At 38.4% G+C, this 26,871-nt stretch overlaps 1 protein-coding gene across 7 annotated transcripts in view; it reads right to left on the reverse strand.

Annotated features, from left to right (window-relative positions):
- The window catches only part of CDK8 (cyclin dependent kinase 8), a 123,805-nt gene that overhangs the window by 14,444 nt on the left and 82,490 nt on the right, over window positions 1-26,871 (reverse strand). For 3 of the 7 annotated variants that reach the window (XR_005532247.1, XM_039255063.1, XM_039255092.1), the window contains exons 5-12: window positions 18,319-18,376; window positions 15,844-15,975; window positions 8,717-8,860; window positions 6,290-6,359; window positions 5,452-5,524; window positions 2,426-2,523; window positions 1,506-1,584; window positions 1,225-1,383 (exon numbers count right to left, since the gene is read on the reverse strand). Coding sequence is in view for 6 of the 7 variants with exons in the window: in XM_039255063.1 (XP_039110994.1) it covers window positions 1,225-1,383; window positions 1,506-1,584; window positions 2,426-2,523; window positions 5,452-5,524; window positions 6,290-6,359; window positions 8,717-8,860; window positions 15,844-15,975; window positions 18,319-18,376 (813 nt within the window). In the remaining variant the exon portion in view is untranslated. Of the gene's footprint in view, window positions 1-1,224; window positions 1,384-1,505; window positions 1,585-2,425; window positions 2,524-5,451; window positions 5,525-6,289; window positions 6,360-8,716; window positions 8,861-15,843; window positions 15,976-18,318; window positions 18,377-20,131; window positions 20,242-26,871 lie in introns of those variants that run through there. The other 4 variants (XM_039255101.1, XM_039255079.1, XM_039255071.1 and 1 more) reach the window with 4 other exon arrangements.

Consider the following 26,871-nt stretch of genomic DNA (forward strand, 5'->3'; position numbering starts at 1 on the left):
CGGTGAGTAAGTAACTCTAACTGGTCGAGTTTTCGGTGTCCCTCCCCCACTGAAACCCAGGTGAGTTGGCAATATGATCAGAATAAGCAAGGAGGGGGAGTATGATTTTCAAGACAGGTCTTTGTGCAAAGGAACTGGCAGTGTCACGTGACAGGGTCCAGAAGTAGGCAGCCTCAGTGGGCAGGCCCGAGTCTGTGTCCTGGGCCCGCCCCCAGCTCACTAGGTGGACACGTGGAAGCTATTTGACCTCTGTGAGCATCAGTTCTCTGAGATGATGATGAAATAATGTCAGTTTCACATGCTCAGTACGAGAGCTAGCATCGTAAGTACCCAAGGAGCTGCGATCATCACAGGATGGCCAGCACCACCACCACCACCGTACGGAGTGCTTACTGTGGGGGCACCTGGCGGGCTCAGTCCGTTAAGTGTCAACTCCTGATTTCGGATCAGGTGCCTGAGTTCAAGCCTTGAGTCAGCCTCTGTGCTGAACACTCGGAGCCTGCCTGGGCTTCTCTCTCTCCCTCTGTCTCTCTGCTTCTCCCCAGCTCACGTTCTCTCTCTCTCTCTCTCTCTCTCTCTCTCTCTCTCTCAAAATAAACAAACTTGTGACTATGAATGCTACTAAGAATTCTGATGATGGTAATGGTGATAAAGAGGACAAAAGTGGTAGACTGAAGGTCTAGTGTATGTTCTTTCCTTAAATCACTGCCATCCCTCACACATGCCATTATTTCTACAAGTGAGAAAAGTGGGGACATCTGAATCCCTTACTCAGGGTTACCCAAAGTCAGTGGCCGGGCTTTGAAAGCCTGGGCTCTGAACCATTATGGGTGCACTGCTGTTTCAAAACAACAGAGCACTGACTGAGCTACTATCACTCGGGCGCTAGGATGTACCTAGTCTGCTCTCATCACAGCCCCCACGCAGGCTTGGCTGGTCTCATTTTAGAGACGAAAACCTAGGCCAGGAAATGTTACCTATCTGTCCAAGGTCACCTAAGTTGATAAATGGCATGATTTAAGTTAGATCATCCAGGCCCGGCCAGCTCCGAAGTCAGCTCGCTACCACGGCCAGTGCTTCTCCGTGCCGGTGACACTCATGTCACTGTGTGTGCCCCGGCACGTAAAGGTCAGCACTCTCTTAATGACGCTGCATTTCCCGAAGGTCACAAACCCACACACAAACACGGATGTGGCAAGCCGGCACAGAATGCGCTGGAAATACCTGATAGTCTGAGGTCATGATGAGTCCACCTGAGGTAGTGGTAGGGGGAACAACTCTCACTTTCTTCAACGGGGGTCCCTGTGTGTGACTGCTGTCTTGATTCCCTGGGTGACCAGTTCCGTTAGTATGGTTATTGCCCTGCTGCTGCTGCTGGTTCTTCTCAATTGGTTAAACAGAAAAACAAAGTTCAACTCAGAGGGAGAACCAAACACAAACAAAACGGCGCGTGTGCGGCTGCACCGGCTAAAACCAGACGCAGCCAAACATACTTTAATACTTACTTTGTCTCCTTTGTCATCAGGTTCTTCTTCCGTTAAAAATTCTCGTTTTGGGTAAGGGATCTGACAACCGGCAAAAACGCTGATCACAAGAAAACAAAGAAAAATGATTTCTGGCATGCCAGTCCATATTTCAGATCCTCTATTTTAATCTTTTAAGATGGACCTGGCCTCCATATTTGTGAAACAAGCACCTTTCCTGCCACTGTGACAAGGTGAGTCTCTTCTTCTGACCAGTGACATCACAGTGGGCCATGGGAGGGCTTGTCAGAAGTGTATAAAAATCATCAGTCGTCATCAAACAGGACTCACCGTTCTATCCCAGACTTACTCTTGCCATGACTACAACCAAAGTGTAGAGGCCAGCTGGAATGTCACTACTCAAACACAGTTTGTTCCGTTTTGTGTTTACTCTCCCTTCTACATATAAAATAAAGGATGGCACGGGGAACCCAGATTTCTTTGGGGATGGAATTTGCAGTTGGGAGCCTGAAAGCCTAAGTGCAAGCAGTGAGCAAGCTCAGGGTGGGAGTGAGCTCGGGGGTGGGGGGCGAGCTCGGGGGTGGGGGCGAGCTCGGGGGTGGGGGGCGAGCTCGAGGGTCGGGGGCGAGCTCAGGGGTGGGGGGCGAGCTCAGGGTGGGGGCGAGCTGCAGCACGCACACGTGGCCTGCCACCTGCCACTGAATATCCGGGGCGCCCCGGAGACTAGAGCCGGCAACGCCTCATAAAGCTGAGCACGAACAGATGCTGGGAACGGTGAAACCCCTAAATGGCACCTCGGGCACCAGAGCCCGTTTCTGGCTTGTCATGCCATTTCCTCGGGTCCTCACGTAGGAGGAGTGGCAACTTGGAGTAGGCAACTAAAATAAAGAAAGCTCCCAAGAGTCCCCCCATGCTGGTGAGTGAATAGATGGATCACTTACTCTGATGTAGGAAGCGGATCTTCTAAGAAGTAGGGATCCTGCATAGCCTGTTCTGAGGTAATTCGCTTAATTGGGTCCATGGTAAGCAACTTCTGAAGCTGAAACCGCAAGTCATAAAAACATTACTGCATTACCTCTCATGGTTATCTCCTTGGACACATGTGAGAATTATGTTTTTTGGTGAGAACACCACAATGTGAAGCTATCTCTTCCCCCAAATTAGCAAACTTTAATTTTCTATTTAATGCAGTAATTCACATTTAGTCATTCTAATAATCATGCTCTTACTTGGTTCTCCTGTAAGAAGTAACTAAACTTGTGCCTTACTCTAAACCAATGATCGACATGATCTAAATTGCTTTGCCCAATTTAGAACAGAACTAAATTCTTGTATTTTCTATTCTTTTCCTATTAAGGGGAAACACTGTAACACAAATAATAAATTAGCCACGAGTGGCTACTTAGATTTAAATCCAAATTAAAACCAAATTAAACTTAAGAAATCAATTTCTCGGGGTGCCTGGGTGGCTCAGTCAGTTAAGCGTCCAACTTCGGCTCAGGTCATGATCTCACAGTTCGTGGGTTCGAACCCCGCGTCGGGCTCTGTGCTGACAGCTAGCTCAGAGCCTGGAGCCTGTTTCAGATTCTGTACCTCCCTCTCTCTCTGACCCTCCCCTGCTCACACGGTCTCTCTCTGTCTCTGAGAAATAAATAAAACATTAAAAAAAAAGAAATCAAGTTCTCAGCCGTATCAGGTACATTTCTAGAGCTCAAGGGCCACACGGGGCTAGAGGCTACGCTTCCGGTGAGCACGGATCATCAGAGAAAGCTCTCCTGGCCAGTGCTACCCTAGGCTAAATAAATACGGAGCTTAACACAGGCCTGTAAAGAGCAGAGGGGTTATGAATGGAGGCTCCGGGGACACTGCTTGGGTCAAGTCCTGACTGGACATTTACGAGCTGAGTGACTCTGGACCAGCTGCCTACTTTCTTTGTAACCCCACTTGTCAAGTGGAGATTAAAAATAGTGCCTATCACCAGAGCTTTGTTTTCAGGATTAAATGAATTAATATATGGAAAGCATTTATAACAGTACCTGGCACAAAGACAGCACTATGTAAGTGTTAGCTGACACTATTATTATTATTATTGGTATTGGTATTATTATTATTAATTTGCTACCTAGAGAAATGTCGCACTAATGTGAAGATTCAGTATTTTTTGGTTAAAACAATAGTTTACCGAAGACTTTATGGACTAATGTATTTTATGTTATATTGATTTTAGAATATTTGCCTTTAATATGTGATTTATGAGCTTATCTAAATAGCGGTCTCTTAGCTTCTCCTCTTTGACCTAATGCGGTGGCCTTCAGACTTCAGAGTGCGTGGGAATCACCGCTGGAGCCCTTCTGGAGCAGCCTGCCGGCCCCCCTCGCAGAGCTCTGCCTGGGCTGTCTGGGCAGGGCCCGGGGAGCCGCCTTCCCACCAAGTCCCCGGACGGCTGCGGGCTGTGGACTAGGACCATGCTTGGAAACCAACAGACGGGCTGAGACTTGATGGGAGGTCACAGAGGACAGAAGGACAAAAAGTACTCAGAAATACAGAAGAACGGCTGGGATGGTGAGATTTAAATTTAATTTTGATGATCTGATATTTTGGTGGAAGCGCAACTTCACTTTTAGAGTTGAAAGGAAAAGTACGGATTTGTCATTTAAAATACTCAACAGTTTTAACGGAGTTACGTCAGAGCTTTCCGATGGGCCCACACACGGTACATCACCCCAGTGAAAACAAGCAAGGAAGCTGCTAGGAAGTCTATCTCGGGGACGTCGGTGGTGACGGCTGTGAGAGACACCTCAGGCTACCGAACAGCAGCAGAGTGGAGGGAAGTAAGAGCAAGTCCCCTAAACTGTGACTTCCGGTCTACCACGATTCCCGTTATTTTGTTAGAATAAATAACCCACATGTTGAAGGATCTAATTTACGTTCCTATTTGGGTCCTGACTTAAGTACATTATAAGAAACCATTATCTGGATAACAATATATTGTGTGCTATAAGATAGGTTAAGTACTGCTTTTTAAGTTGCTAATAAGATATGAAATATAGGATATAAAAATAAGCAGAAGGTACAGAAGCAGAAGCAGTATACAGAAGAAAAATCAGAAATAGAAGAAAAGTTTACAAGTGGCCGGTTCTATAATAAAGGAAAATATAATCCTTTCAAGGCAAAAAAAAAAAAAAATCCCACTTAATGAACTCACTTAAAAATACCGAGAATAAAGGATTAAAAGAATTTTAAGCCAAATACAATACAACCCGCTTCCCCATGTTTCCCCTTTGTATGTTATTTGACTTTTTTAAAAAACATAAAACTGAAAATCATTTTTAATTATAGTGACATAAAGGTGAAAATTTAACTGTAAACAAATGTAAGTTGGCAATAGTTGAATATAATCTCATAAATTACGATAGCGCATGGATCCATTTAGATTCTAGGTCAAATTATTTTTCCATTATGCAGTAATAAGTACTACATAATATTCTTCCAGAAAACACAAATAGTGCACACCACCACTGAAGGACTTCCTATACCCAAGTTGATAAGAGTATCTTGGGAGTTAAAAACTTTATAAACAATCTTTCAAAGAGATGAAATACAAAATAATCCTATAAAAGTTACTTCTGAGCAGTGGGATGGTTTTTCTTTTAGATTCTTAGAGATTTTTGGAAATTTTAAATAACTCATGGAAACCAATAAATGTAACTTTAAAAATGTTCTCGACAGCCTTGGTACAACGACAACCTTTAGAAAATCTAATGTAACCAAACATTAGTCTGTTCAACCACGTTATGGGTTTGCAAAAGCAAGTGTTTTCATGCCTTTACCAATATGCACCGACCAGATGTCTGCATTTACCATCAAAGTACTCTAGGAGTGCTAAGTGACCGTATGAATTGACCCCAAAAAACCTCTGGTGGTCTAATCAGGGGGAAAAAAAATATTATTATTCTCTAAAGCTTACCAAGTGGAATGCTTTACTATCTGGTTTAACTTTATGTTTTTCCATATACTTGATAAGGCTGCAGTTGGTATACCTGAAAGAGAAATACTATGAAATATGTGTATTAGATTTTCAGGTAGATTTTACATTGGCTGAGGCTTTTCCAAACAATTATTTTAATCACAACCAATCAGAATATGTATCAAAAACGGCATAATCGGCATAGTATTCGATCAATTTCATATCTCATTCAGTATGCACGCTAGTCCCTTATGAATGGATACCACTGATGAAACAAGAGTTTCATATATATATTGAATAGCATTTTTTAAATGGCTGTTAATAAATAACGTACAGGTCAAATGTTTAATTCAGTCTTACTAGTAAGTTTAATATAAATAAAATTTTTTAAAAAAATTTTACAGGCCTATAAACGGTCCTCTCTCTCAAACCTCCGACCTTGCATTGCAAATAAATGAAATATTCCTTCTTCTCTATTAAAACCTAGTTAAACAACTACATCGCCCAGGTGGGTAGGCAAGTGAGTTTTAGCAAGGCTGGTTATTTCAGTCTCTTACTGCTTCAGCTATGATACTTTCACTGACGCCCATTTCCACAAAGCAATAAGGAAGGAAAGAGTTTTTTCTACCCAAATTAGCTGCTAAAATGAGCTGCTTATCTTCTTTATATCATTTAAACATCTTAAGAAATAGACTGTCATACTGTAAAGTATTTATTAATAAGTAAAATTCTTTATTAGAATAACCTGATGTTCAGTATTCTGGTGAGGACTCAATCTTATACTAAGTATTCTGGAAAAGCAGAAATCAACAAAGGGTCTGTTTTCTTTCCAACTTACGTATTTCTTCTGAAATCTTTCATTAATGTTGAATGTTCAGGCATCTTTTTTATATCTTCCCAATCTTTATCTGTGAAATACATGGATAAAATTTTATGTTGTCTAGGTTCCTATTCTCAAGAATTTTAATAAGAGTTACCTCAATTTTCATTACATGTCATATACATTTTGAACCTCCGTGAAAGCACAGACCTCAAATAAATGACTAGCTGTAGTAAACATCTTATCTGGACCTGTAAATACGATTCTCATCCCTTGTATAGCATTGCAGCTCTATCTTTTTATCTTTTTAGTACCTACTTTCTATGTAATTTACTATCAGCTCCACTTTTCTTTTTTACCTCAATTTCTAGAAGTAGAGGAGAATAAGCTATTAATAAATATTTCTAGTATTACATCATTCTATTTCTGTTTGTAGAACCACTTTTTCCCCTTTTCCACTCAATGCCTTGGTTAAATCAGCAACCAATCTCTTCAATGATAAACTTAGTATCTTTTCCCTCTGTCGCTATATGATGCACTTTCTTAAAAAATACGAACCTCCTTACTTTCACTTTATTAAATACACTGCTTTACATCAGCAATCAATGTAAGCAGCAACAACTATCTGAAATAGAACAGGGGAGGATATAACTAGTATGCAAATAAGTCAGCTGGTGGCTTGGCTAGTTTCAATAACGTTAACAAAACCCCCAGCTACTAGATACATTAGGTAGAAAACGTTCCAGTTAGTTTTGCTGGTCTTAGAGTTGCTCAAATGCTCAAACACGCTTCTTTTTTTTCTTCCATCACTATCCATGGACTTTTACTGAGAGACTGCCAGGGGCAGTACTACAACATATGTGCCACCTAGCCTCCGCAGAGACCACGTATTGTAAAGTCAACTCAATACATACTTTAAAACTCCTAAATGGGATGTTCTCCTTATTTCTTTGCTCTATGATTTCTCTATTTTGTCCATTTCTCAAGCTAGAAATCTTGGGAGAATCTTACTTTTTCCTCAGTTACATACTTCTTATAAACAATTCTATTTTTGTCCTTTATTTCCCATCCCTGTTTTAATCACTTACAACTGATGTTCATCCACCACCACATACTAATCTTTCTAAAATATAACATAGGCCATGTCACTAGTTCTCAAGAACTTATCATGGATTCTTCTGCACATTAAATCTAAACCCTACTGCCTACTTTTCTAATTTCTTATAAGCTGAGCCTACCCTAACTACTGAACTACACATGAAGAACTCTCTCCTACAGAAGCCATCCCCACTTACACCTCTTTGTAAGCCATATGTTTTTCCTTCAGGCCTTAGGGATGGTGGACACATCCAGAAGTGGGAAGAAAAGACCACTCTTCCCCATCTACTTGATCCGCAGCTATTACTTAAACATTCTATGTAGAGCAGTACAATATAAACTCCAAGAAGGCAAGAATCATGCCTGTTATAGCAACAATATTTTATGCATGACTCAGTGCCTGGCACATGGCAGGTACTCAAATATTTAGTGAATAAAATTCCCATCACGACAAAGCAGTCTTCATAGAACCGTTGACCGATTCTGCAGAAAGGCAGTATCTGTGTTAAGACTCCAACAAGGGAATGTGAAATTGTAACTCCCAGGTATTTCTGCACTATTAGTCCTGAGTTACCCTGACCTGAGAAAACTTCCTAACGAGAAACAATTTCTAATAAGGACCTTACCAGCCAATATTATGTAGGTGTTTTAAGCAAATATTCATTATTCTAGGCCTCTAGACTTCTAGAGTTTTTGGTGACTGATGAACTGCCATCCTGTTGTAGAACAAGGGATGGAGAGGTCTAACGCCTGCGATGAGATACCTTAACAACTTTTTCCCTGCCGCTAATCAGTCCACGCAAGGCTGCTGTTCTAATAGAACACTTAAAAGAATGTTCTTACCAGCCAGGGTTATAGAGCAAAAATGTTTTCTATTTTATATTATGTTATTCAATATAATGTGATTCTGTACAGTGCCCTAAATATAGAGAATGTTCAAAATTTGTACTCAAATCCCAAGTAATGGCATTATTATACATACTGCCAGACCAAAATAAGTACTACTGTATTTTATTTATAGTTTCCCCTGGTAAGAACTAAAGACACCTTTTAATACAGATATTGTAAATATTTTATCATTTCAAATATTAAGCAACAGAACAAAACAAAAAAATAAAATGAAACAAAAATATACTCCTCAGATTCAGAAAGCCCACAAATATCTTTATGCTAATATGTGAACTCGACAGTTGGCTATTTCTAAGGATCTTTGATTAATGCAAGTCACGAATATAAAGAATCGAGTAAGAGTGGCTTTCATCAGCTTCAGATATACATCTTTCCAAGGAAGATATCTAAGTTTAAACAACAGTGATTTAAAAACAAAAACAAAAACATGACGTGTACCTGCAGGGAATCCCATTACATTGAATATTCTGTCCAGCTGGTCATGGTGATAAGGGTTACTAGTTTTGATGTCCTCTTGTCGACAGTGAAATATTGGTTCTGACGTTAGGAGTTCTGCAAATATACACCCTATAGCCCAAATATCTTTAAAACAAAAAGAAAAAAAAGAAAAGAAACAAAAGGAAAGGAAAAAAGAAAAAGAAAGGAGGAAAATAAAGTGGTTCTTTCCAAAAGAAAACGCATTTTTATCTTGGTGGGGAGTGGGTTTTTTTTCTTTTGTTTTCCTAATAAGTCATATTAATTCCTAAAGCAGTTATAATTTAAAATATCATGGGATATTGTTTGTAAACATATATTCCCACCCAACCCACCTCGATTTTTCATTCCCTAGTACACCTCCATTACACCCAGTGGCTTCATTCCAAGTTCAGGTCAAATTTATTACCTAAATTTTTGGCAATTTTTAAATGCTTCAGACATTACCTTACCTATAAAATACATACGAAGCTGCATACAGAGCACGGGAACCACAAACAAAATTAAACAAAAAATAAAACAAAAACAGAAAACCCAAAGAGCCTTTGAAATTGGGCATACTTGCCAAAAACAATTAGCACAACTTTTTGAGGTAAAAATATTTTTTCTTTATCTAGTTTAGGTACTTGCTGATTTGTGAGGTCTAATGATTATTCTCTCATGCAAGCAAAGTCATATTCCAATAAGAAAAAGACAGTGTCTGACCTCAAATATTCTAATGACACTACATTTCAACTTGAACATTTTTTTTGTTGTTCAAAGTATTTATGCTACAGTAGCATCAGATTTTAGAATTTAATAAAGACAAGAAAATAGGGAGCAAAATACTACTTTAAGAGGCACAAAGGCTACTTACAAAAGCCAGGCAAATGGATCCCTCCATAACCTAAGAAATTCCATTCATTCGCTTTAAGATATAGGCTAACTTTCATTCAGACTAAACTTTTACTCAACAGAACTGTTATTAGTAAAGATCTACAGGCCACTTCCGAATTTAAAACTGAAAGTATTCAGTTTCTACTCTTGAGAAAGCCCTACACCGACGAAGTTGACTTCTCCCTACTAATAAATACAACAGCGTGTACACAGCAGACACTCAGTAAGTGGTTTCTGACTGATCTAATGCCCATGGTAAATATAAATAACTAGGGAGGGAAAAATATAAATCACCATTTTATTAAAGCCAATTAATCAGGTATGTTAATAACTGTCACGTTAAGAGAAAATGAGAAAAAAATATGTTAATTTATAAAATAACTGAGAATTCCTAAACTCTAAAACTGGAATATAGATCTTTAATGTAAAATTATCACATGTACATTTCAGAGTAGCAAGTTAATCATATCTTCATTAGAGATTATACACACTGACTACAAGCGATTTTTAAAAATGACACTGTGTTTGCATATCAGTTTTCTCCCATATTAGAGACCAAGTTAGCCAATATCACCATAGGGAAAAGGACCAAGAAATACAAGCCAAGCTATATTACTTCTAGTTATCAGAAAGCACATGGGAAAATTATTTTGTGATTATTCTTTTCACATGCTTGCCTAATAAATAACTTGACTTAGAATAACGTTAATCAAAGGGAAGACAGCAAGCTAAGTGGCATCACAAAAAGGGCTGATGGGTCAAGTCTGCATGTTTAAAACTCTACTCACAGCACTCAAAAGACCATAACAACTCATTCTGGTTAGCTAGGAAAAATTCTAAAGGAGAAAACAAACACGTAAAGGAATATGAGAGGTAAGTAAGTAGTGTGGCTACCCTTAAGCTACGTTGCCTCTAAAATAAGTCAGAAAGTAGGAAGAAATAGTTTATTAAACCTTGCCTAACCTTGCCCTCATACCTCTTTGTATCTTTTCTATTATCTCCTACTTTTTAGCAATTTTGTCATCCTTCCTTCCTTCAAAATCCTGATCCAGACATTAATCAGGAAGTTAGCTATAAGCAGGCTATTATTTCAGATAAACTTCTAAATCTGTGTAAATAAGTCTCTCCTTCCTACCTTGCCTACTTTTTTTCTTTTTACTTTTGGATTGTGCCAAGTTCATGAAAAAGTCCCTTCCTGTTCACCTCCCTGCCTACCTCCTTCTAGACTTTCCAAGGTAAAAACCTATATATCTCATCTCCTTCTCAAAATCTGTAATGCTTATGTATAGCTATTGAACTAAGCAGCCAAAGCAGATGAGGAATTGCCATGCTCCGTAGGCCCACGGGAGGGGGAGCTCGTTAAATAATGTATTACTCAAAAGATGTATTAATAGCAAGTGTCTACTTTAATAAAAGAGTAAATTCTCATTCTCTTTATCTTATAGTGTATTTCCCCCTTAACATAATCTGTGGACATTCAGTTACTTGAGAACAAACATGTGAGTTTACCACACTTTAGTAAAATTTCAAGGCTGCTTTAGTGATGATTAATTAAAAATTGAAACTCCTCTCTCAGCCTGGTCCACAAAGTCAACCAAACAAAACCCCCAAAACACTGGAAACTGATATAAACTTTGTCACTGTGAGTACAATGTTTACTGACCTATTACTTACTCGCTTGGGTTTCTCATTCAGCTTGCAGTTTTGTATGAGTGGATGAAAGACCACAACACTAAAATCTGTTGGGAATAGCGGATGGGGACAGTTTCTTCCCCTAGACTCTTTTGCTGCTTCTTAATATCCTTCGGTTTAACATAGTCCACCAAATTACATGAGCAGATTTCACCCTTCTAAATGATGCCCTGAAACGATCTACTGAACAAGGAATCTGTGCATCTAACTACAAAGGGTCTTCTATCAGCTGCTCACACTACAATTATCTGACAGGGAAGTAAAAACATCAGACAAGTTCTTGATAAGTGGCTTTTACTGTGGTGTGTGGAACTTGTTGAGTACTCTAACGGGCCCTGAGGCTACGTCCACAGGTAACAGGAGGAATAGGATTGTGGGGGAGAGAGTGGAATCGAGGAAGAAGTTTCTTTTTTTATTCTTATTCTATTTTTAAAAATTTATATTAAAAATGATTTGTCTGATTTCTCGTTCTCTCTCAAAGAAGTAATTTGAAAGATACCTATATTATAACACTTTTGAGTCAATGTCTTCGTAAAAGAAAAAGGTTTTCCCAAGATTGGTCCTGGCTAAGTCAGGGGCTCATGGGAGGGCCACCACCGCAGAAGGTCTAGCACTGACCCTGGTTTCCATCATCTACACCCCAGTCCGTCCCTTCTGTCATCTCCCTACCTCAGAAGCAGTTGTCTTGTCCAATGGCACAGAACTTGTGGAGTTACAGGGCATCTAGGAGATGATTAAGGCCAAACTCTCATTTTCAAAACATGAGGCTTAAGAACTAAATGCTTTGCTATGGGCGAGCACGCCAGCGTATGCACACGCCCCCACCCCACGGCCCAAGTGACAGAGCTAAGGATACAAGTCAGATTAAGTTGCATACGCTTTGGTTTCTCTTACGTTTTAAAAAGTTTATCTAATAGTCATCCAAAGAATTTTGACGATGCGTGGGAGTAAGAGGGAAAAATATGAAGAAAGGCCTTCTCTTTTCCAAATTATAAAGCTATTTGAACAACTGGCTGGTCCTTTTGCTTTGTGACAAACAGCCCCTCCATCAAAACTGCCAGATGATAGACTGTCCTGGTGAATAGGAACAGGTTCTACAAACTGCAATGTTCACAATAAAATGTTTCTTGAGAAAAAGATAATAAACAGTTTAAGTCAGAGCCACAAGCTTCTGTGATGGTGTATTTTTTACTTAATTCAAATCAATTCAGTCTTCAGTTTTCAGTTGATAACAGCTAAGATTAGGCAATAACTTCCTTATCTGTATAGTCCGTTAATATGTGTTATCAAAAGTAGCCCTGCTTTTACATATTCATTTCCTAGGTGGAAAAATTAGCTATGCATCATATTAGTTGATATGCCAAGCACTTAGAATGTACATATAAAAAGACAACCAAATGCATGCCTAGGTAATAATATGTACTCAAAAACAGGACTAGCTTCAATAACTTTTACTTTTCCTTCCACCTGCCTTTTTAAAAAGTACTTTATTTTGGAGTAATTTTAGGTTTGTATTAAAGCTGCAGGGCGCCTGGGTGGCTTAGTCGGTTAAGCGTCCGACTTTCGCTTAGGTCATGATCTCGCGGTTCGTGGGTTCGAGCCCTGCGTCGGGCTCTGTGCTGACTGCTCAGAGGCTAGAGCCTATTTCACAGTCTGTGTCTCCCTCTCTCTCTGACCCTCCCCTGCTCACGCTGTCTCTCTCTCTCTCTCCTAGAAATAAATAAAAATATTAAAAAAAAAAAAAAAAGCTGCAAAGATGGCACAGAGAAGTCCCAGATCTCACTGACTTGACTTCATTTACCTTTATATTTCTATAAAATGAAATTGATGTCTAAGCAGGTATGAAAATTAGTGAACATAAAGGTTTTCTGGGGGCACCTGGGTGGCTCAGTCAGTTAAGTGTCCAACTCTTGATTTTGCCTTAGGTCTTGATCTTAGGGTTCGTGAGTTTGAGCCGTGTTGGGCTCTGTGTGGACAGTGTGGAGCCTGCTTGGGATTCTCTTTTTCTGTCCCTCCATAGCTCATGCTCTCTCTCTCTCAAAATAGATGGATAAACTTTTCAATTAAAAAAAAAAAAAGATTTCTGAAGAAAGACATATGGGGTTCAAGATTAATATAGAGGAATAATCACAAGTTATTTCTTCTTTTCCCTTGTTAAGTATACACTGAAACAGCAGCAACGTCCTTCATGAACAGGAGGAAATCATTGGGGACAGGATTCATTCATTTGTTCAACAAAGAGTACTGAGTTCTCATCGTGTACCAGGTAGGCACTGACCTATAGCTGGGCAACGTCTATCTATTTTAGTGTATTTTCGATACTGCTCAGCGCTATCAAGGCAGTAAGCTGAAGTGGGACGGGGAAGGCAGGGTGACTACTTTAGCCTGGGGGATGATAGGGGCTCTCCCGGAAGAGGTAGTGTTTTGACTCAGATCTGAATGAAAAAAAAAGAGACTGGCCACATGAAGACCTGATCTAAGCAGAGACACATAAGAACACTCCTGGAGATGGAAGGTGGATGGAGCAGCTCAGAAAAGGCTCTCGGCCACAGTATTATTGCTGAGTGGGAAGCAGGCTTGTCCTGTACAACTTCCAGAAGATTCTATCCTTGGAGTTACAAAGTCTATATTTTATATATAGTTGATTTCTCCTTTGCCCAGGTCCCTCTGCTGCCCTGGGGCTACACAAAACTTGGGCCCAAAGTAGAAAGACTCTTCCCTTAAAGAATCTGAATGGCCTCAGGGCAAAGACTTGTACATGTTGACACTGGGATCCCCGTGTTAAAGTTCTGTGCTAGATTACCCTAAAATCTGCCAATCAGTGAGCCCTATGATCTATGTACACAAAGGTCATAAGCACCTTTCTGTAGCCTGATTCTTAAATATGAAGAGACAATCAAGGGTCAACAGAGTGAAGAACACGAAGTGTGGAAGGGAGAGACCAAAACAAATAAAAAGAGAGCCTATAAAGAAAACATAGATTATTCCAGGAATACCGCACTGTCCTCACAGATATTCAGGAAGCTTCCTTCCATAAAATAATATGAAAAGTTAACAGAGAATCAGAAGGAATTCTTAGGGAGGAAAAAAAAAAGACAAAGGCAGAAAAACAGAGGGAAAGTGCTATGAAGGATTACCCCCAGGAGACCCACACCTGCCTGTACTCAGTTTAGGAAAGAGAGACACAGAAAGTAGACAGGAGGAAATCAGAAGACTAGTTAAGAGTTTTCTACAGACTTTCCACTATGAACTTCAGAATGAATGTGCTTACCAAGGAGCCAGCACATTACTGTGAAATTCAACGATAAGAATTCCTGTTTGTTTTCAGAAAGAAAATCCACCAACGAATGAGGTAAGACTGAGTGAGGCTTCACGAGCAACACTGATGGTACAAGACAATGGAGGGGCATCATCAGTCTGAGGGGAAATCATTTTGTACTTAGGATTTTAAACCTGGCCAAACTGCACAACACGGGCATTTCTCAGAAACATAAGAACTAGAAGATTTACCTCCAAAACACCCTTCCAAAGCAAGTTACTTGCGAATATGCTATAGCAAAATAATAAAGCCCAGAAGGAAAAGTATCCAACACAGAGGAATTATAAAGAGAAAAGCCAGGATGAAAATCAATCCAGAATACAGCAAAGCATAGACGACTTCAGGGTGGAGTTAACCATGGGAAAAAAAGGCAGGCCCAGTGTCATTCCGGAGAACACAAAACATGTTAAGTAAGTGGTAAAGGCACACAATAAAGGAAAAGAGAAAAGTAAAGCACGTAAGGAAAGTACTCGATGATAAAATTCAGCCAAGCAAAATGAGGCAGAATAAAGATTCAGTAATGGAAAAGATGTGGTAAAAGGACTGGGGTAGTTGAGCACTGAATCCATTACAATACATAATCTGGGTATAAACTGTGGGAATTTCGGTTGGCAAACACAATAAATGTCATAAACATCAACAAGGCAGTGATAATAATGACAATGATACTTCTAAGATAGCTTATAATTGGAGAGGTCGGTGGGGAGGAAGTAAAGAGTACTAATTTCCTAATTCTTCATAGTAGGGAGGTAATCTACACAACCAAAACCTGAAAAGTGAATTGAGATGTTCTAAACTCCTACTTTTTCCATAATTTTTTCCCCCTGAACTCTAAGGGGATCTTTTAGAAGTTAATATTTCTTTTGGTGAAAGAAACATTTGTTTGAAGTTTAATGGTTTAGAAATTTTACTGTGCTTTTTTCTTTTCAGGTAAAATTAAATTTAGACTAAATGTTTACTTAGAATGCACAGTATAATCCCATATATTTTAAAAGCTTTAAAATATCTTATCAGAGAGAAATGCCTGAAATAATACACTCCTAATGCTAATAATGGTATTTCCAGGGAATAGAATTTTAGGACCGTTTTTGTTTTTACTTTTATAATTTTCTGCATTATTTGACTTAATATATAGAAATATGTATATTTTACAACAACAAAGCCACTTTTAAAATGTCATGGGATTCTAATTAGTTCTACTCACCAATAGCTTTGGTATAATGTCTCGCTCCAAGAAGTAATTCTGGGGCTCGGTACCAGAATGTTACAACTACTGGATCCAAATCTGCTAAAGGCTTCAAAGGTGAATTAAATAATCGGGCAAAGCCCATATCAGCTGTAAAAAAAGATAATAATAATGTTGAGTCAATAGATTTTTACACATTTAACTGATTACTCTAATTTTACCATCGTTATTTAGTAAGATAGAAAAAAAGTGCTGAATTTGGGGGGTGGGGGGCACCAAAAATGTTTCATCCCTTTCAGAAGTCTAAATATAAACCAAGTGTGAGATCTGAAATCTTTGCAAACTCTTCTCATTTGCTCTTCACCTGGGTTACAGATAGGCTCTGCTCTAAGCGGTCAAGGGTGACCTACTCCCCTGGAAAGAACACCTGTCACACACCACCACTGGGGACAGGGTTGTTAAGCTGCGTATCCATTCTCTGTACTGGTCATAAGCACTGAGGAACCAGATCAGTTACAGTAAGGCTTTCCATTAATCTGCATCAATAAGCCTTGCTCACTGGGATCATCAGAAGTTGACTATGCAGCATGTTAACACCATTGTACCCCCCCCCCCCATTTATTTCGGCTGAATTTTATTAACTTTAAAGATTCATAGTAACTTTGTTAAGCTGGAAAAGACTTTTTAAAGGTCATCGAATTCAATCACCTCTCTTTTTTAAGAGGAAAAAAGAAGAAATTTTCAAAAGAAGAAATTAAATGATTTGACAAATGTCATAAACTCCTAGCTCAGAACGGGAGCTGTGGCATTTGACCCAGGTTAGTATGTAGTGTAGTTGTTCAGGCATGGCTGTTTGTCCTACTGAACTGTAATCTTAAAGGCAAAAACTGTCTTTTTTCATCTATCTCTTTTAGTATCTATTGTCATTACACGTAGCTTTTGTCAAAAACATGTTGAATGAACAATCACTATTTATACCACCTAGCAAAAAGTCAAGACTTGTCCACCATCTGGTTTTGCTCTCCTAATATACATTCTCAATGACGTAGGCCCTTGTCTAACCTACTTAATTATGCAGGTTAAAAAAAACAACACAGAAATTTGGCAAAGAATTCAAACCATGACTCACTAAATACTGGTTTCTAGAAGAACTAATATTTCTTCTTAAATGTAAGCACTTAAGTCATTGGTACCCCCCCAAAACTTGCTAACATCATACACACTACATAGAAGTATAAATTCCAAACTAGATTATTTTAAGTTGTTATGTAAGATTTCCCCAAATCTTATAGTAAATCCATGTCTAGAACTACTATTTGCCTAAGTCTTTTCTATTTTGCATGCTTTGAACTTCCCTTTGAACTTGATTCAACCAAATTGGACTTTTTAAAACACGAGTAAGGACTCAATAGGCATTTGGTGACTCTGTAGTAAGTACTGACAGGGCCTGGCTCTTAAAGGGAGACAATGACTACGAGCACTTTGAGGTGCATCAAATGTTTGCGATACTAAAAAATTTGCAAGGCTTATACGATAAAAGAATATTCTGAGAGTCTAACTAAAAGTGGAGAGTGAGATGTGGGGAATTTTATAGGGGAGGGCAGGGAAGTGGGATTAGCAACACCTAGGGTTTTCTTTGTTGGTAAAATCATACAATTCAGCTGATAATTCGGATCTATATTAAATCTTCAATCAGAAAGTACTATTTACTTTTTATATACTCCCACAATCCTGCTGCCTTTAAATTAATATAATTTAGTTACAACATTTCTTCTACCCACACACAAGACAAACTAAATAAATGCAACAAACACAACTTGGAAAAGACAATGAAAAAAAATTACCAGTTAGAATAAATAAATTCAGTTCTATCTTTACAGGTACGAGACCAGAAATTGGTAAAGTTTTGCTTTGATAAATAAGAAAATAGAGCTACTAGAAAAAACGCCAAGGTACAGAATGCTTGTTACTTTTTTATTTTCCCCCATCAGGCAAAGGCCTTCTATAAGACAGGCTCATTTGAACTTAAGGTTCTGTACCTATCCATCCTTAACGTTTTCCTAGTTTCTAATTCCTGATCTAGACAAGGTCAACAGAGGCATATGTTCTGATCTAATCTGGCTCAGGTGAACAGAACCGATGGTATAATTGCTAGTATGCTGTATGCCCTTGTGACTAAAGGTAAGGCTGGCTTCTAACAGGGATAGAAGCCACTCACCTCTATAGGCTGTTTTTAATGAACGCAAAGGTTTCTAAGACACTTCCATGGCTTATTTTTATAATGAGAACACTTCAATCTCTAAAGATTGTCTGACACCTTTTAAGAGTGTGAAACATTTTTCACTTTTAATGTAAACTCTTTAGAAATGGCTTTGATCAGATGGAACTACATGAATATATGCATATTATTACAGCAAAAATCAGAAGTGATATGGCTGCCTGCAAATGGTTGAAAAGAGTGCTACACTGTGACTTATCAAAGATAAAACATACCAATTTTTACTCTTCCTCGCTCAGGACCTTCACCCATAACTAAAATATTAGCAGGTTTCTGTGGAAACAAAATAGTGTTTTTTTTCAGTAGACAGTAGTGGTTTCTTTGAAATAGACAATATGCCAATATAACATAAATCCACCTTTAAGAAAACCTCATTTACTCAAAACTTAAAATCAAACACAGGAAGTCACCAAAGAAACTTTGTGTACATATGCAAAGCAAGATGCAAACTTCATGAAGGCCCAAATACGGCAGCGCTCTTCTCCGTGTAGCTAAGGCTTCTCTCGGCCCTTCATCAGTCTGTTTTCACTACTGTGGAGTATCGGACAGGAAGTTTAACTATTGTGCTTCCTGCCAACTTACATATAAAATGCCTTGCAACTTGAAGGGAAAATGTTACCTTCAAAGATGACTTAATTCTAACTAAAAGGAAGGAGCCACCTGATACCTTTTTTTTTTTTTTTGGACATGGCAAAAAGTATGTACCTATGTTTAAACACGTAAGTTATAATCAATTCACTACAGTCTTTCCTAAATGAATTAGCAAAGTAAGAGGAATCTTCTCTGATCTCAATGGTTTTGAAGTTTTTATGTTTAAGTAAAAAGAGAAGCTAACATTTAAAGGGAGATTTTACAGAAGTAAAATTTCAAAGTGTTACAGTCTCTAAAAATATACAGGATTAACTGTCATCTACAATCTGTTAGAGCGCTATCTACCACACTCACATGTGAGGCTTGCCCCCTCCTCAGCAAGAAAGAAGAGGGAAAGGAGGAAGGGAAGGGGTGGGGGAGGGAGAGCAACCCCCAAAACTTTCTCACCCTGCTAGCCTGTCTACTTGGCCTTTAATTCTACCAGTCTGCTGAACAAAAGTGAAACTAGATCAGAACGCCCTTCAAATATAGATCAAAGCAACCTTAAAACTAAAAATTTTTATGAAGTCTGTTTATAGTGGTAATCCAGTCCGCAGGCTTCCCTAACCATCTTTGCTAACAGCCTCCACGCTATTTACCGACAAAATGTAACTTAGAGTATATTATTCTATAATTTTCCCCAGCAACAAGAAAAGAATTGCTGAAATGGTAGCATACACATTTCAGAAATTATAAATCCCTACATTTTTCAAGGTGAGGAAACTTGGCACCAGAGAGATTAAAGGACTTGCCTGGTGACTACAGTCTCCAAGATTGAGGCAGCAGTAGAATCTACCCCATGTCCTAAGTCTAATGCTCCCTTCCTGATATATCATTTTCAAAAGTAACTTTGTGTATCAAGGTTTCAATTAATGTATACTACAACAACGATAATGATAATGTTTTTTCAAGAAAAGTTTTTGGAACCTCTATCATTACCACACACATGCTGACCCCTGAGAAAACCTGCAAGATCCCAAAAGGAAGTACAGCATGATCAATATTCCCTGGGAGCTACCTGCAAGTGCTGCCCAGCACAAATAAAACTGCTTCCGTGCACCATGGTAATCAATCAGCGCTGGGTTACACTCTGCAGGGACTCTCAGAGCTCAGCCTACTTCAAAACGAAATCAGATCTCTGAGACGAGTATAAAGTGTTGAAGGCCCAGGAGGGCTTTCCAAGAGGAATCAGACAGCATTTCTATTTGGCTGAGGGGAGAGGCTTGCTCTCAACCACCAATGTGGGCTCAGGAGGGAGCTATCATGCCTGTGTTAGGACTCTCCTGTGGTCCACTGGGCACAACTCGCGAAACATCTCTTGAACACATTCCCTACTCTTTCGCCCCATTAGGATTCTTTCCCCATCAAATCCATCTTCTGTCACGTTGCCAGGGTTACCTTTGTAAGAGACGGAAGAAGCTGGTCGTTCGTGTCACTCCCTTGCTTAAAATCTTCCACAGTGACATGGAAAATTCTTACAAGTTTGGGTGAAAACAGCACAACACAAAATGATATGTAGACTGTGATTACAAATAGGTTTAAAAAAGTATGATGAGTAAGAACTAGAAGAACCGAAAGAGTTAGTGACAGTGGTATGGATGAACCTCTCAAAAATGTCTGAATTCTTTTGCCGTGCCTTATTATTACTAAAATATTATTTCTAGTTTAGCCTCTCACCACCTGCGAATAAGATTCAAAGTCCTTATGAGCGGATAGATGCAAGGCGCCTGTAAGCTCATTCCCACCACCAATCTGAACCACCCCACCTGCCACGCCCGGCACTGTTCCCGCCACATCTCTTTTCAGTGTCATGACTAGACCTTTCAAAACTAAGTCATTGCTATCCCAGTATTTCTGCCCCCAAAGACCTTTCCTCTGTGTTGTTTGGCAAAGCCTGATCCTCTCCCCACACCCCCCTAATGACATAAATAATACATGAACACATTCTGATTATAGACAACTCAGACTATAAAGTCACATCTGGTTAAAAGTTAAAGACCCTTCTTTCACCCATTGCTCTTGCTCCTCCACCGCACCCTAAACCCCACTCCCTTCTCCGGAAGTGCAAGTTGATGAACTGGTTTGCTGTGATGGACTTTTACAGCACTTCAGTGCTCAATCCTAAAACAGTCCTATCTCCGTATCTGGTAAGAGCAGAGCACATGAAAACCTCTCTCCTCCTTTTATTTTAGAGGTAGTGGAAAATCCTTTTTTTTTTTTTTTGCTTTTGCTTTCTTACTCTTCAGCAGCTGGGCCCATACTAGGGTGAGTGGTACCGCTCAGCACGCTATGAGGTAAAAGGGGAGACAGTCCCTCTTTTGTTCTTCCTTTTGTTCTAGATTTACCAGACTGGTCAGGTTCCAAACTCGGGTTTTAGCACGGGGTGGGGAATAAACAGCTTCTCTGTCAAGGTCTGGCCTGATATTGGGGTTTGGAGCCACAGCTCTAGTTTATAGTTAAAAATTGCTTTTCTAGGCAACTTGCTGCCTATTTATGATCTGAAGCAGGTCTTGGGGCTAAAAGCCATTACCAACGTGACCTCTGTACGTGAATTTAAAGTTCAGTTTGGGCCATGCTATACAGGCACAAAGGAGAATGGTGTTGTGCTGTTTCAGTAACACTATAAACAATGGGTCCCTCCTCATGTTATTTTCCATGGTAGCCTTCTATATACCCCAGGGTATGATGTTCTGATTCAGTAGATAAATCTATAATCTAATGGAAGTCTCAAGAAAAAAAGGCAGAAAGACCCTAAAGATCACAAGTACTTTTGTTATTACTTCTGTTTTGTTGCTTAATCAGTATTAAGGAAGGCTTCAAAGACTTGATAATTTTTGTTTTTAGTATTTAATGCCATGCTCAAACAATATTCTCCAAAAAAGCTTATTTCCTTTTTCTTTCTTCTTTGTCTAACAGTAGGAGAATCTGGTAGGTTTTAGCTCCAGAGCCAAAACTTCCACGTAGTTAGTAATCATACAGGAATCAAATTAGTAATAACAATAGTTATTACTATACTACCTACCTGTACTATGCGATCACTGTCAAATAGTAACAACTATAACTGTGATAAATAGTCCATTTTCTTTTATATGCTATACAACATAATCACCTTGAAGGCATGTATACAATTTTACATTTTAAGGAGGCATATACTCTATTAAACTACATTTTTGCTATGGAGATCAGAGGTCCAATGTGACTTCGAAGTATCATCACATCACAGCAACACCCTCAGATACAGCTCTGCTATGCACAGACGTGATTACGAACACCTTTTATTGCCTACTGAACAAGGAAATAAATCATACTTGTTTGAAACTATGATAACCTTCTTTTATTGCTGTTTTGTTTCTCCCAGAAAAAACAAAAACAAAAAAACTGTTTGTAATTAAAAGAACATGTCCTTGTTTTACATTACAGGCTAAAGGCTTTCCTGTTTTCTGTTGGTCTGCTCCCTCCAAAACTCAATGATTTCCTAAAGCAAGATGTTTGTATTGCACAGGAAACCATGCATGTAGGGGCACTCTGCTCTCCAGAATATGTCACTGAAGACTTTGGCACACAGCACAGATGGCAAATGGGTTTCATTTAAGGGTCAATCCTGATTTTAAAAACAAACCAAAAAAAGCTAAGGGCTGGAGGGAGCTCGATCTTGAGAAAGACAAGAATTAGGCTGATCAGGAAGCTGCCATTATCAGATCTGAGAGGTGCCGAAGTGGAGAACGATGGCCTATCTGTCTAGATAATCGCCAAGACCTTATTCTAGGGGGGGAAATGGGGTCTTCTTACATGCACTACCGTGTCAAGGCAAAATGGAGGCTTTCAGTCAACAGGAAAGTTTGATTCCTCAATGGATCTACGGGGGGACCCAGCGATCCACAAGAAACCACTGTCAGTGTTGTTCTCTAAGATTTATTCAGAATTTAATTTTATTCACACTTTTTAGACACTCAATAACTTTCAGTTTGGTTGTGAATCAACATGTACTACAATACATACTAAGAAATTTAACTACCTCTGATATACACATATGAGCTTCTAACATGAGCAGCCAAGTCTTAAATAGACATATATTCGGTAAATTAAAAAAAAATTTCTATAAGAAACCGTCTCAGGAGTTGAGTTAGAAATTTTGAAATCCAGTGAATGAAGTCTGGAAGACCATTTATAATAGTTGCACTTTTTCTTCTGAGCTATGAACTTTAATTTTTTACCTCTAATATTAAACTTTACCTCAGTATTGCTGCTGAACATCTTTAAGCTAAAGGAAAATTTATCAACTTCTACTCTAGTAAAGTTGTTTCTTGCTTTCTGTATACATTAAAAGAAAAAAGTATAGAATTTTTTTTTAACAAATTGTGCTTCCTGATGAGAAAACAGATGTTACTTTATAACCAGTAACTCCATCCCCTACAGTCAACAGTTCAGGCACTAGACGTGTATCTCTCTATTTGAGGAATTAAGAGGCACTGAGGCCGGGAGATCAACAAAGCAGCAAGCAAGCCGTTCGTTAGGGGCGGAGATGAGACTAATGGGTAAAGTCAGGCAAGGAAAAGCTTCGCAGGGGTGATGTCGCCAGACGTGAGGGGTCAGGAGCTGGTCTGGAAGATAAGCAGCAGGAGACGGTGCCCCAAGAATTCACTACCATCTCCTGCGAAACAGCTGCAAGGCTGGCTCGCACCTCTCCGGGGAGATGGAGTTTCAAACACGTGCGTGCGTTGACTAATCTTTTACTTACCTAACAAGTCCTCTTTTAGGGAGAAGAGGAATTAGGTTCTTTGTCAGAGTCGATGCTAATCAAGATATTTTGAGACAAGCATTAACTACATGACAGTAATCGCGCTAATAATAGACGACAATTCTTTTCAATAAGCTAGTCCTGACTACTACACTTTTTGTTTTCATCTAGGAAATACAAAGTGTCTTACGTAACACAAAGTTAAATAAAACGGTCTTTCACCAAGTTGTGAATATGATCATCATAAGTATTTCAAATAATAAACATGATTCACATTAGTAGTCTAAAATTGCTATTTCTTTAAGACTACAAATTTTGAAATTTTAAGTTAACAAAATTCTTAACCTGTCAATTTTAGGCAGTTGAGGCATAAAATACTAGTTTAAGTGCAATGGGATCAATCTGGAATAGAATGTCTTGTTTTCATGGACACAACAGTCATCTTCTTACTGTCCCAGACTACCAGAAGCAATATTCATTTCATTAACAGTGAAACATGGGCGCACAGAACAGACACAGGGCAACAAAAACAAACTTGAACTTTAAAGCTAAAGCTATATTTGTTCCTAATAATGTGTGAGTACACATATTAATATATGTGTGTGTATTTTCTTATAGATTGAAATGTTATTTTCCAAGTTGGATTTATTTAATTGTATTTTTGTAAAGTTGTATGTTATGTTGTAACATAGTTCAAGCAAAGAATCTAATAAAATGTCCAATAAGAAATAAGTACCTATTACTTGAAGACTAGAAAACTGAACAGCATTAAGGGGATCAAATACATCTTAAGGGAGAGGTATTAAGGGGCAGAGGCAGGCTATAATAAACCTTTTGGCTTTCAAAAGTTCATAGTTCCAGTTTCATTATTAAGAATGTAACCACATTTACCAAAAAAAGGTATACATGATTTATATTCAAATCTAAAAATCGCTGTAATTCCAAATACTAATCTAAACAATATTAATTTATGTATTTGGTAGTATAACAGTAATCAGTAATACTGTTTTGTGTTGTCTTCCCACTCATTATATTCTGGACACATCTGGATGTTTGTATATTACTTTTACTAAAACTACATTGTATTCTTCTATTAATAGACAGCCCCCCAAACCCCCACTTCTGGCACCAACCCTGATGATGCTCCCACTGACAGCGTTCATATAAATTACACTTGCCTCCCCCACTGCCCCAAACACCCTGACACACACACCAGGTCATCTCCTTGGGATGAAATCTCAAATGTAGAATTCTCAGATCAAATAATATCAACAGCTTTACTGTTCTAAACTAGTAGTCTTTTTTTAATGTTTATTTCGAGAGAGAGAATGAATGCATGTGCAAGTGGGAGAGGGGCAGAGAGAGAGGAAGAGAGAGCATCCCAAGTAGGCTCTGCTGTCAGCCCAGAGCCTGATGCCAGGCTAGAACTCATGAGCCGTGAGCTGAAATCAAGAGTTGGATGCTTAACCAACTGAGCCACCCAGGTGCCTTGCAGAAGTTTTTCTTTTTTAAGTTTCAAAGGTGGATACACGCTCAGTGGATATAACTTGGGAAATGAAGAAAAGTACAATGTGCTTGATAATAGATGACTGAAAACAAGCATCTATATATACTTTCTAAACAGAGGGCCACTATAAACGTATCAGTTTACCTCTTAATTTCTTCCTCCCTATAAAAATTAAAAAATGGCATTATACTTAATATATTATGTGTACCCTCCTTCCTCACTAGCATATCATGAAGATTTTTTAGGCTGAAAATTACTTTTCTGACATAATCCTCATGAATCATATGGATTCACTGTAACTCACATTATCTCGTATTAAAATCTTGAGGTTGTTCCTAGTTCTGTAATAAAAGAAAAATAACGCCAAAACAAACATTTCTGTATATACCTATAATAAGTTCCCAGAAAGCCAAATTAATGGGTAAATGTTATAAACATTAAGGGGTTTTTTTGATACACATTAACAGATTTTGCCCTTGAAAGATTCAAGTATCAATTTTATACATTCAACATTCTTTATACAAAACAATAATTAGTTTTGTATACAAACCATTAAGTATGATAAAACCAATCTGCAAAACCAAAACCCATGTATATACTTGTAAGAGTTTATAATTTTTATTAGCTTAATTGATATATAATAACATAAATATTTTAACTTGAGTATCTTTCATTGATAATCATGTTATGATTTACTCTTTCTAGATTTGCCTAAGGAGGCTCAAGTTAATAAACTTAAATATTCATGTCAATTCTCTATATTCTAGATAGTAAAGGTATATTCAATTATTTTGTCATTTTTCTAATATATTACTTTCTTCTTGCTACAAACTTTATTTTTACTCTTGTTTTTACATTTTAGAATATCTATTGTGTCTCTAGTGATAGTTAGGAATTTACTTAGCTAGGAATTTATCTCCATCTAAAACTAGAATAAATATCCCAATTTTTAAATAGACATTTTACATCCTATGATCCATGTGACTTGTGATGTAGTTTTAAGAAATAAGTAACAAGTAATCATTTTTTTATAGATAAGAAAATACTTCTCCCTAATGACACTAAGAGTGATACCCTTCCTTACTGTAAATAACTTCTGATTTACTACATGATAAGTTCTTATAATACTGTAAATTCATTAAGCTTTTATTAATACTTCTGATACCTAAAAAAAAAAAAACCACATTGTTTTCCTTCTAGATTATATAGGATTTTGTATAAAAGTTTATTTTTTTCAAATACAATTAAGAACGTACAATTACCATCCAAATTTAACCACAATATTTTGGTGTATTTTCTTTTGTTGATCACTATTTTATTTCCACTATGTTGAGATCTGCTTTCTCTCTTAACATTATAACATTATTTACACTTACCATAAACATTTTTTGAAATTTAAATCCAAGTTAGTTAACACATATTGTAATATTGATTTCAGGAAGAATTCAGTGATCCATCACTTAACAAACAACACTGAGTGCTCATCCCTAATGCCCATCCCCCATTTAGCCCATCCCCCTAGCAGAGCCCTCTGTTTTCTGTATTTAAGAGTCTCTTATGGCTTGCCTTGCTTTCTGTTTTTTATCTTATTTTTGCTTCCCTTCCCCCATAAGCATAACTTTAAAAAATTTTTAATGTTTATTTACTTTTGAGAGAGAGAGGGAGAGAGAACACAAGCATCAGCAGGGGAGGGACAGAGAGAGGGGACACAGAATCTGAAGCAGGCTCCAAGCACTGAGCTGTCAGCACAGAGCCTGATGCTGGACTCAAACTCACAAACCATGAGATCATGACCTGAGAAGTCAGACACTCACCGACTGAGTCACCCAGGTGCCCCCCACCCATAAACATAATTTTAAATGAGTACACAATAGTTTGTTTTTTATGCATGTC

Source organism: Hyaena hyaena, unplaced genomic scaffold (genome assembly GCF_003009895.1).
Source record: "Hyaena hyaena isolate Hyena2069 unplaced genomic scaffold, ASM300989v1 scaffold_11, whole genome shotgun sequence".
NCBI lineage: Eukaryota > Metazoa > Chordata > Mammalia > Carnivora > Hyaenidae > Hyaena > Hyaena hyaena.